At 41.7% G+C, this 11248-nt stretch overlaps 1 protein-coding gene and 1 long non-coding RNA gene across 2 annotated transcripts; both read right to left on the bottom strand.

Moving 5' to 3' along the window:
* Positions 1–8792: 8792 nt before the first annotated feature.
* Positions 8793–9282, bottom strand: LOC103632332 (uncharacterized). The gene is made up of 3 exons (XR_555837.2): positions 9174–9282; positions 8917–9045; positions 8793–8821 (listed from the first exon to the last, which is right to left on the bottom strand). It is a non-coding gene; the product is annotated as an uncharacterized lncRNA (long non-coding RNA).
* A 215-nt stretch (positions 9283–9497) lies between these two features.
* On the bottom strand, positions 9498–9969 carry LOC103632331 (CCR4-NOT transcription complex subunit 1-like). The gene is made up of 3 exons (XM_020541214.2): positions 9861–9969; positions 9674–9782; positions 9498–9592 (listed from the first exon to the last, which is right to left on the bottom strand). Exons 1-3 carry the CDS (start codon positions 9941–9943, stop codon positions 9530–9532), a joined length of 255 nt encoding a protein of 84 aa, XP_020396803.1. The 5' UTR covers positions 9944–9969; the 3' UTR covers positions 9498–9529.
* Positions 9970–11248: the final 1279 nt, after the last annotated feature.

Below are 11248 nucleotides of genomic sequence, written 5' to 3'. Positions count from 1 at the left end.
CCGCCCCCCTGCGCGCGGTCGTCTCGGCCCCCTGCGTGCGGTCCCCCGGCGCAGCCCTAGCGTGGCTCGCGTGGCCCCGGCGCGGCTTGCTCGGCCTCCCGCGCCCCTGGCTCGCAGAACGCGTTCCCGCACGCGCAGCCACACGCGCGTGGTGATTGATTTTTGGTTTTAATTAATTTTAAACTTTGTTTAATTAACGTGCTGTGTCACGCACTTCGTCGCGCGGCGAATTAGTTTGATTTCAGATTCTATTAATGTGTTGTGTCGCGCGCTTCGTCGCGCGACGACCCATTTTAATTTCAGATTATTTAATGTGTGGCGTCGCGCGCCCAGTCGCGCGACGTTTCATTTTAAATTCAGTTTAGATGACGTATGCCGTCGTGCGCTTCATCTCTTGACGCTTGACGCCATTTTTATAATTAATTCTAGTGCCTCGTGGCGCGCCCCGTCACGCGACGAGTCGTTTTATTCTTAATTCAGTCTAGGTGTGGTGTCGCGCATTTCGCCGTGCGACAATCCTTTTAAATTTACTTTGGTCTGTTTATAATTATTAAACATGGAACATGACTTAATCCTATGTATAGCGTGATGGCCAAATTAATACTATTCTGTTTAGGCGAGTACTTTGATTTGCAATCGTGAAACGTAATCGCTCCTCGACCGTAGCCTCAACCGTTACTCTCTCTTTCTTGCTTAGTCGTAGGTGTGAGCCCTCTACCGAGCGTCTATTTATTTACGATATTTTATTGCATGGTGTAATATTCTTTTGTATTAAATTTGTGAAATATATGTTTGAACTCGTATAGATAACGGTCAGTTGGTGGAGTCAGAAGGAGTTGCAGGTGAAGACCCTGAGCAGCAGTCGATTGGTGAAGGCAAGTGTCCCTTGACCCATCTATGTCCTACTCATGCTTATAATTCACTGCCCGCATTTACACAATTTATACCTAAGGTTTGACTAGCTTTTGTTCATCGTGTCCTTGTTTACCTATTCTGGTTGGGTTATTTTGGTTTAGCTTTATGCTAGTGCTTCACATTAATCAATGAACATGTCTATGATACGTTGTTTTCCCTTTTGACTATGATCATATACATGTGGCATTTAAGGGGACTTGAGCTTTTTCTCGAGTGCCTCTCCATAAGGACTGGTTCGTTAGATGACCGCCCGGGAAAACAGTGCAACCATGAGGGTGGAATGGGACGCCCTTAGCTGAATAATTAGAGGAACTGAGGTGTAGTTCACTTCGCCGTTGTTGGGGACTTGTTCTCAAATGCTATGAGTTAAGAACAAGGCAACACAAAATGTTAATAGTTAAAGACTTTCGTCCTTCTGAGCATTATCACCCTTAGGATATAATGATCTTCAGACGAAGGTTATGAAGGACATACCTTCATCATCTCAGTGTATGGTAATGAAAGTAGAAGCATATGAAACATGGGAAATAGCATGAATAATCATATGACATCATTAGGATATTTTTATAATATCATCGTGAACAAACATGAACAATATTGAATTACATTTATACCTTCGGCTTGACAGAAGGTGAAAATCCCGGTGTGACGTACGAGTGAATACAAGTCAGCGTGAACAATACTAGGGTACTGTTCATCTATTTATAGGCATGGGACGCAGCCCGGACAAAATTACATTTGTGTCCTTGATAACTAATCATAATCAAAACACAAACTATCAAGGACTAAATGGTCTTTTACTCTTTAAGTCGGTGCTGCCCTTCGTCTCAAGGCGTTGTCATGCCGAAGCTCCCTGGATTATAGCTTCGCCTTGTACCTTCGTGTTATGTCAGTTCGCATATCATACTGCCGAAGGTGTTTTTGCTTGGAGGACCTTCGGCGAAGAAGAAGGCCCCCAATAGTAGCCACTTCGCGGTGCTGGATCATTTTTCGTAATGAGATCGATCCGCGAAAAAATCTCAAAGGCTTCGGAATGCCGAAGGTCCGAAAAACACTTTCCCTGAGCTTGTTGCCGAGAAACGACTAAAATATTCCAAGCGTCGGGTGGCCCACCGCTCAGCGGATACGAGCGATCTGGCAATTCACCTTTTAGGCGCCGAGTGGTCCACCATTCAGTGGGAGCGGGCGATTTGGCGGTTCACCTTCCCACCTGAAGCACTATATAAACAGACAGGTTGGTGTAGAGTTACCACAACATTCATTGCCATTGCACTGTTATGCTGTTAAAATTTTTTAACCATAGCCGAAGCTTTTTCACTGCGCTCTCAAGCGAACACCATCATTTAGAGTTAAATTCGTCAAAAAAGAGAGCTTCGTCAAAACTGCAAAAAACATCAACTTCATAAAAACCGCAAAAAATCCATCAGATGGCCAGAGTACGCTCGACTGCAAGGGTGACTCGTGAAGGAGAGGAGACCGAGGCCACCGAGACAGCTCCAATTTCCGAAGTCATGAGATAGTCAGGTTTAGTTGTGACAGAGGGAACTACTGACGAAGGTGACCCTGTTGCTGAAGCTGAACAAGCCATTGCTGAAGAAGATGTTGAAGAGGACGAAGAAGATTACAGTATTTTGTCCCCATCAAAGCCGAGCCTTCTAGATTTTGAAAAGTCAACTGTGTCTGAAGCTGACATGCCGATGATGATGAAGCTTGGCTACTTTGGCGAAGCTGAAAGGAAACTTGTTCAATTTGCTGGAGAAGAAACCACCCCAGCGCCGAAGGATGATGACGTGGTAGTCTTCAAGAGTTTTTTCAGAGCTGGACTTCGACTTCCTCTGAATGAGATGATAGGGGAAGTCTTGAAAAATTTCGAAATATATCTCCATCAGCTTACCCCCAACGCCATTGTTAGGCTTAGTGTCTTCATCTAGGCCCTCCGAAGCCAAGGGATGAGCCCGGATGTCGAAGCATTTTGCCGAGTGCACGAGTTGCACTACCAGACCAAGGCCAGGGCAGACGGTCTGCACAAAAATTTTGGCTGCTACAATTTTGCGTATCATAAGGATACGAAGGCTTCAATTCTCAGCTATCGCACCAAGTGGCCAACCGACTGGAAAGGCGAATGGTTCTATATCAAGGCTGGTGAGAAGAAAAGGGGGAAACTAATGACGATGGTTATGTGGCCGCAATCTCTAAACTTCAGAATGACCCGGCCCCTGTGTAACATGCAGCTAGGGTCACCATGCCAACTGGCCGCAGTAGAATTCAGGGTGGTGGCTGAACAAATCAGCACCAGAGACCTGGTGCAAGAATACCTAGCCAACAGGACATCTCCGACGTCAAGTGATTAGGGCATGCCAAAGCTAAAGGGAACAAAGAAGAAATATGAACTTGTTCGATTACCTTATCGTTTTATGTTTGAGAAACAGTTCAAGGAGCCTTGCCAAGAATGGCTGGAAATGATTGAAACTATGTGTAATGAAATTTTGGGGAACTATACTAAAAAAGAAGACCAATTAATGACAGCAGCCTTAGGCACCCGGCCAAAATGAAGGTTAAACCAGGTAATGGACGCTTTAAAATTTGAATACCCTGATTATGAGTGGCTCAACAAGGGTGTTGAAGGGGCAAAAAGAAAAAGGATTGTTAGCGTTCTAAGCAGACAAGCTGCCAGGATGGTGAAGGAGGATGAGAAGGTTTTAAAGAAGAGAAAATCCACTCCTGAGCCGAAGGTGGCACCTTTAAAGAAAAGAAAAGCTAAATCCCCATAGCCGAAGGTGACTGAAGAGGAAGAAGAGACTCCCTCAACACCTCCAGCTGCCGAAGTGGCAGAAATTTTAAAGGTAATGACTGAATCTCTACCTATCAAGCTGCTAAGCCCTTTGGGACCGGAACTGATGGAGCTTTTTCAGAAGAAAGAAGAACCTCCGACTACAAAGAAGGCAGATGGGCTGAAGAAGCGAAGAATTGGTAGCGTAATGCAAGCCATTGAAAAGACGCCACCATCGGCCTCGGCATCTAAGATAGCACCTACTACAAGCGCCAAGGCTGCTATCGAAGCAAACATATCGGCCGAAGCTACAGCTACCACCGAAGCTGCTAACTTGGAGAGCACACTATCTGGAATTGATAAATTGCTATTGGATATGCCTATAGAAGAAACAGTTGCAGCTACAGAACAGGTCATGGCCCTAGTGCCTAATAAAGGGAAGAAAATTGCTGATGCTGCTTCGGAAGAAGAAGGTTTCGACCTTCGGAACCTAGTCGGACAAGAACTATCTGAGGCCGAAAAGAAGGAGCTACAGGAATATGGCATTTCCTGTGGCTACCAGCCAGGAGCCATGCTCTTTGGTGGAATCGATGAAGAGGCCTTGGGATGTGTTCGCGACCGTACCGGGGCGAAGGTAATCGGCACTCTATCGAAGAGTGTCGGTTTTCCGAAGCTCGAAGCCGATATTAGCAGCTACCGACGACAACATATCGTCGGTAGTTTGTTTTATTCCAACTTTAAGGTAAAATTATTGTGATGAAGCAAGTTTGCTGATGAAGGTTTATTTGTACAGAGTATGCTGCTGAGCAAAGCGTTGCAAATGCAACAAGACCTCGAGGATAAAAAGAACGAAATTATAATCGAGGGTTTAGAGAACATGATTAAAGAATTCGAAGCTTCTCTTGAAAAGAAAGATTTCCTACTTCAAGCAATGGAAGGTTCTCTTGCAGAAGCGCAAACCGAAAATGCTAGATTAAACAGGGAGCTTCTCCAAAAATCAGAGAGCTTCGAACAAGAAAGAAAAAACTTGCAGAAAAAATACGAAGCTGAAGCTATCAAAAATACGAAGCTGAAGCAATCTTTGAAAGAGCTTCGAAGCATGTGTCTAGGTTTTGGCAGCCGCTGTGTACAACGATTGAAGAAGGTTTTCAACTCAGTTGGAGCCAGCGCTAAAAAGTTTACCCCTTCGGCCGAAAACATATCAAGTACCTTCGAACACATTGAAAGCGAAGTCGAGGCGCTTGACAAAGTAATAGCGGGGCACGGTGACTTCTGTGCCCTGCTTGCTTCTCGCGGCACAGCTGCAGCATTTCTAAAAGCTGGCTGCACGCACGGGAAGATTGTCAATAGGCCAAATTTTAGCCTATCTTCAACGGATTTAGTTGACATTCCTAGCGAGGCCCGAAGCATAGGCAGCAGATTTATAAATCAAATTTGGGCGAAGGGTAGTCAAGATTTGGCTGGTGACGAGGCCCGAAGCTTGCTTAAACCGGTATGAAACTTATACCTGTTGCTTACCTTTTCTTATGTTTACCTTTTACCTTATACGACTTTGTCATGTGCAGGATGATGATGCCAAAGATTAATAATCCGAAGCAGATTCCGAAGGGCCGCCGAAGCTGTTTTTTAGGCCTGCCTGCATAGATCTTTAGAGGCATTTGTATTATCTCTGTAAAAGACAGTGTAATCGAGAATTGAACAATACTATGTATATTTATCCATACCTTGTAATATATTTTTACCTTTTCTTCCGTGTATAAATTGCTTTGCTGTGGACGAAACTTATATCTTTTGAGCCGAAGGCGAAAAACACCTTCCCTTCTTTTCGTACACAACGAAGCATATTTTCGCTTCTTCATGCTCATCGAAGCATTGTTATCAAAACTGAAGTATCTATTTGTGCTTTATGTTATGGTGATGATGATCCTACGAATGTCTACATGAATGTATATGAATGCAATGAATGATGTAATGTAACATGCAAATGAATGTCCCAAACACACACACGAAGCCACACCCAGAATCTGCATCCCCTTAGGAACGACTTTTGAGTCTTAAGCTCAGCATCCCCTTAGGAACGACTTTTGAGCTTCTTCACCTTCTATTTTGGTGGCATTTAAGTTCTGCATCCCCTTAGGAATGACTTTTGAACTTCTTCACCTTCTATTTCGGTGGTATTTGGCTCTGCATTCCCTTTGGAACGACTTTTGAGCAGAAAACTTACTCTGCGCTCCCTTAGGAACGACTTTTTTGTGGCTTCATCATGCTTTTGGCTCTGCATTCCCTTAGGAACGACTTTTGAGCAGAAAACTTACGCTGCGCTCCCTTAGGAATGACTTTTTGTAGCTTCGTCATGCTCTGCATCCCCTTGGGGACGTCTTTTGAGCTTCTCCCTGTTTTTCTTTTTGCACTCGATGGTGCATGCTCAGATTTTACATATTACATCTTTTGGGGATTCTGCCCTTGTAGGACTAAATAAGCGAAAAATTACAAACTATGGCCCCATTAAAAACCTACTACATATCATGCTATATGAGACGGTTAATTTTCAGTTATTAAGACAATTATGAAGTGTCCAATTTTGATGGAGTCGCAAAAGATGTCCCACATTTAAGATGGTTATAAACCGTCTTAAAAGATATTATATAAGACAGTTTTTAATTTATAACCGTCTGAAAAAGGTATTTGTTTAAGTCATTTTGTCCGATAAACCGTCTGAAAAAGGTATTTGTTTAAGTCATTTCGTCCGATAAACCGTCTTAAATTAGGTTTTTTAAAGACACTGCTACTAAAGAACCATAGAGAATACAAACATTAAAAGTTATAAAGTATTTATCAAACCGTCTCGAATATCCTACAATAATAGACGATTACAATAGGAAAACCATCTTATTTAGGTGACTAATAATGAACGTTTTAGAAACCGTCTTATTTAGGAGACTGATATTAGACATTTTGGTAACCGCCTTATTAAGATTTAAACGAAATGACTTACACGACAGTACATTCTTCAATTTATAATCATTTTTTCAGATATCATGTTATAATAATTTGAAAGAGAAATATACATACACATATATTGAACAACATTATAATTAATATAATATAAATAAGTATCATTCAATATATCATAAGCATTGTCAAACAACGCATACATAAGTGTACTCTAAATCTAAACTAAAATACAACTGTTTGCACTAATGTTAAGCCTAACTTTATATGAATTAAAGTCTCCACACTTTTGCGACCACTAAATTTGAATTCTATTATATGTTTTCCTGTACAACAAATAGGAGAAAACTAGACATAGCAAAAAGCTCCAAGCAGCATGTGGATGGTCTCAAAGCTGCCCTTGTGCTTCTCCCTGTTCTTGATGACTCCTACACGCCTGGTGTTCCTCCCGCCAGTCACCATGACCACGTTGCCGACGTCAAACTTGATGATCCTTGCCTATATATTGTACACCCCACGTACCTCTATATTCAATCTACTATACCCCAAGCCAGATCTACTTCCAATGGTGATCAGACATAAGATGTTAATAATAAATAGACCCATCCTGAAATATAATGTTTTTGAGTTGCTCTACGTCAAACTATCCTAAATTTGGCAAATTTATAGAGAATAATAATATTTACAATAATAGATGAACATCATTTTCAACTCATACATTTATGAAATATATTTTTATAGTTGATCTCCTCAATGCCACTAATACTTAATACTCTTTTCTATGAACTTTGGCCAACCTGAAATTCATAGCATAATGGATCTTTACAGTAGCTACATGATGGGATATCAGCATTTGATGGACACCCAGAAGATAACGCCCAGAGAGGTTTAGCATTTGGTTCTCGACAATACCTGCATAATACACATGTTACGTTTGGCATTTGGTTCTCGACAATACCTGCATAACACACATGTTATGTGCAATACTGGCAACATTTCTTTGTTTTAGAATAAGTATGCAATTCAAGTATAGGGCCATTTCCCCCCAAAAGACAAGGAAAAATATGTTCCACTACAAAACATGGTAAAAATAGAAGAGAAATCATGGAAGAAATGAAATATCACCTCAACACTTGATTTGGTGCTCTTGAGACCCGCTCTTGAAAAGATGTCCAGCATTTGTTGTCAGAATCGGCCTACCCAGACAACATTAAATAAATATAATGATTAATGCATAAGCAGAAGTCCAACATAGGTTATTCTGAAAGAAAATGGACCCAAAACCTCAAATTGATTCATCCATGACTGCATCATAGCATCAGGTTTCCCATGTCTTTGCATCACCAACAACTTCGAGTTATTCTCATCACCACTATCGGAATCAAATATACCTTCATAGTCTATTTTTATCTCAAATTCTGGCCAAGAAGTGTTAGCAGGAACTGAAAGTAGAGAAAAAAATGTCATCACAACCCAATTCAAATGTTGAGTATAAATAGCTTTAGTAATCCATACATAATCACCTTTTCCAACAATTGGCAAAACTGAATTTGAAGCAGTGGAAGAACTTATTATCTGGAGGCAATCATTTTTATGACGAGTACCCCAATGCAGTGCCTGAGAAACAACAATTAAGAGCCAATAATCCAAAATATATGTCCGTGTCAGAAACCAATTCATGGACGCTAAAGTTCGAGACACATACCTGATGTTTCTCAGAACAGTATCTTGCTTTCTTACAGCTACTACATATTTTATCACCTTTCCAGGTACCACACCAGTGGCATACATGGGCTGGCAACAAATATTTAGGCATTTGAAAGAATTTAGTAACATTAACCCTTTGACAGCCACGGGACAAGTAAAGCTCAATTACCAACAACAACAACTAATAGACAGATTGTAGGATTATAGCACATAAACAGTAATGTGACACATCAGAAAATTTAAAAACAATCGTCTTATATTTATGTTAAGCTTACATACTTCCAAATAAACTTCTTTTGAACAAAATTTGCATATGCCATAGGTCCCTAGCCACTCCAAATGTAAATAAACAGAAATGTTCCAAACGAGAAAGCAAGGTAGTAGTTGGCATTAGTTTATCTTTGAGTAATCATTGTCAGTTGTCCAAAAAACTGACAACTCCATTAGAATGTCAACAGTAAGGTTCTTAAATAGCACCTAAAATCCCAAAAGAACATTTAGCATGACCATGGGTAGCTAGGGCATATACAAAGTCAATAAAGAAACTATCAAAAAAAAGGAATGTTGAGGACCTCAATATCAAATTTCAGATTCATCTTGAGGTTTGGAAGATTATAAATTTCAGCAAGTAGACTTAGAATTCCCATGGTCCAGGGATTTGGAGGTCGATATGCGATACTTGACTGGCAAGGTTCAAGGATCTGCAGAGCAGCCAATGGTCATGACTCATGATGCACCCAAGTTAATAATTGGATTTTCTTTGAGCTAGTTTAATCAGATTGTAATCTTTGGAGAAATATTTTACAAAAAAGTTAGTAGGAATGGACACCTTTGAAGTGAATGGTATGACCGCAATCATCAATCCTTTCTCATATGCCTGAAGAAAAAATTCTCCAAAGATTATGAGCAGACAAATTGAATCGATTGAAGTGAATTGTACACCTCAGGAAGCACATAAATTTTACCAAAAAACACAGGTGAAACAGAAATATCATATTAAATAATATAGAGCAATACTAAATAAAGGATCTAGACAGCCTAAGGGAGCTTTTGGAACTCCAAGTCTCCAACTACCAATGAGTTTAATGCAGAGAAGCAGTACCTCCACTATAAGAGATTTTGGATCAATCTCCTTAGCCCTTAGTGTCTGATTCCTACCAATGGTGAACTTTCCCAACCAACTGCCTAGGTTTTTAGCAAGGAGCGCTCCTCGGAACTAGATTTGATAAGGTCTGATCTTAACAAGACCTGCAGCAAAAGTATCCAAGTTTAAACAAAATGGCTAGCAAAAAATAAAAATAGGGCAGACAAATTGGAGAGAACAAAAACCTTGCAGTTCTCATATGTGGCTTTCAGTATTTCCTTGTTCAAGGATTTTGAGTTTACTTTATCAAAGAACTTCAGATACAGATCATGGAAATTTGGTTCAATGCTTGCCCTATTAAGATGAGCAGTGATTTGTATACCTCAGCATTGTCAGACAAATCTATACAAAATCAGTAATTGAGAATGATACCTTTTCATGACCATGTATTGTGCAAACCAAGGATAATATTGTTCCTGTATGACCTCATTAAATTCCTTTGCCTTAGCTTCCATATTTGAGATGGATATATTGTTGATCATAAAAAGGATTGAAAATATTATAGACAGTGTTTATATTACATGAAATAAAATTTGAAGACAAACTGCAAATAAAATTGGTACACCGATAGTATTTGCTAAAATGGAAGGCCAAAATTCTTATGAGGCTGAAGCTTACCGATATCCAGTAGTGTAGTCCTAAGCATTCAAAATGCAGAATTATTATGATTGGTTAGCTGTATGAAAAGGTTACTGTAATGTGGGATTTCTAGACAGAGCAAGATCATCAAAACAAATTTATTAAGCTTAACAATACAACAATCATCACAAGTGTGGAATCATTATTCGCTAACGTATCATTCAGAAGCCATAGCATGCACTATGCAAACAACATTGCCATGACATATAAATTAATATAGTCTAATGGTCATACAAGAATTCTCATATTGCAACGATCACCTCAGTTAAGATCTCCAAAATTCATACCAAAATGGCTAGTAAACTGCGCAAGAATGGGTGTAAATGACAAAGAGTTTACAAAACCCTACGCTTAGTAAGCATGAGCCTATCAGCGATGGAGGCCTTGGGATGGCGAAACCCCATAGCTAGGTCCTGGTCATGGTTGAGCCTGAGATCCTAGACGACCGCGTGCACCCCCTCCCCGAGAACAGATCCTGGGCCGCATAGGCCCCTCGAAGTCGGTGGTAAGCATCTCTCGTGCCTCGACCGGAAGCGTCTGCTCCACCGCAGTGGGCTCCATCCTGCCATGCACCTCCCCGACCACCGCCAACACCATCACGATCTTTGCCACCAGCCGCAGCCCGCGCCATCATCGTCGCGTTTCCGTTTCTGCGCGGAACAAGCGGGTGACGCTGCCGCGGTGGCGGCTAGGGTGTCCCTCCCCCGGTGGCGGCTGGGGTGTCCCCCATCGCCGAGGCAAACACGAAACCCTAGGGGAAAGGTGTAGAGCTGGAGCCACAATGCCTCTAGAAGGTTCGAGCTGGAAGTGGAAATTGTGAGGAATTCAAATGCGGCGGGAGGTCAAATCCGGTGGAATCGACGAGCTTTGATCAAGATCGATTGGGGATTTTGGGGCTGGGTCATCAGAGTGGCCCCAACGGCTTGGACTTGATCTGAGATTGGGTGGAGGCGAGAGAAAAATTAAGCGATTCAGGTGAGGGAGTTAGCACCTAGGGGCAGCGCGGCAGAGCATCCTTGTGCGCACGGAGGGGTTCAGGAGGAGGTAGCAGCGCTTGCGCCGTACATCGACAGTGCAGCTGTGTAGGCCGCAGAGAAGGAAAGGAAACAACACAGAGCACA

Source organism: Zea mays, chromosome 7 (assembly GCF_902167145.1).
Source record: "Zea mays cultivar B73 chromosome 7, Zm-B73-REFERENCE-NAM-5.0, whole genome shotgun sequence".
NCBI lineage: Eukaryota > Viridiplantae > Streptophyta > Magnoliopsida > Poales > Poaceae > Zea > Zea mays.
Note: the sequence above shows the minus strand (reverse complement) of the source record. Positions and strands in the feature narration are given on the sequence as shown.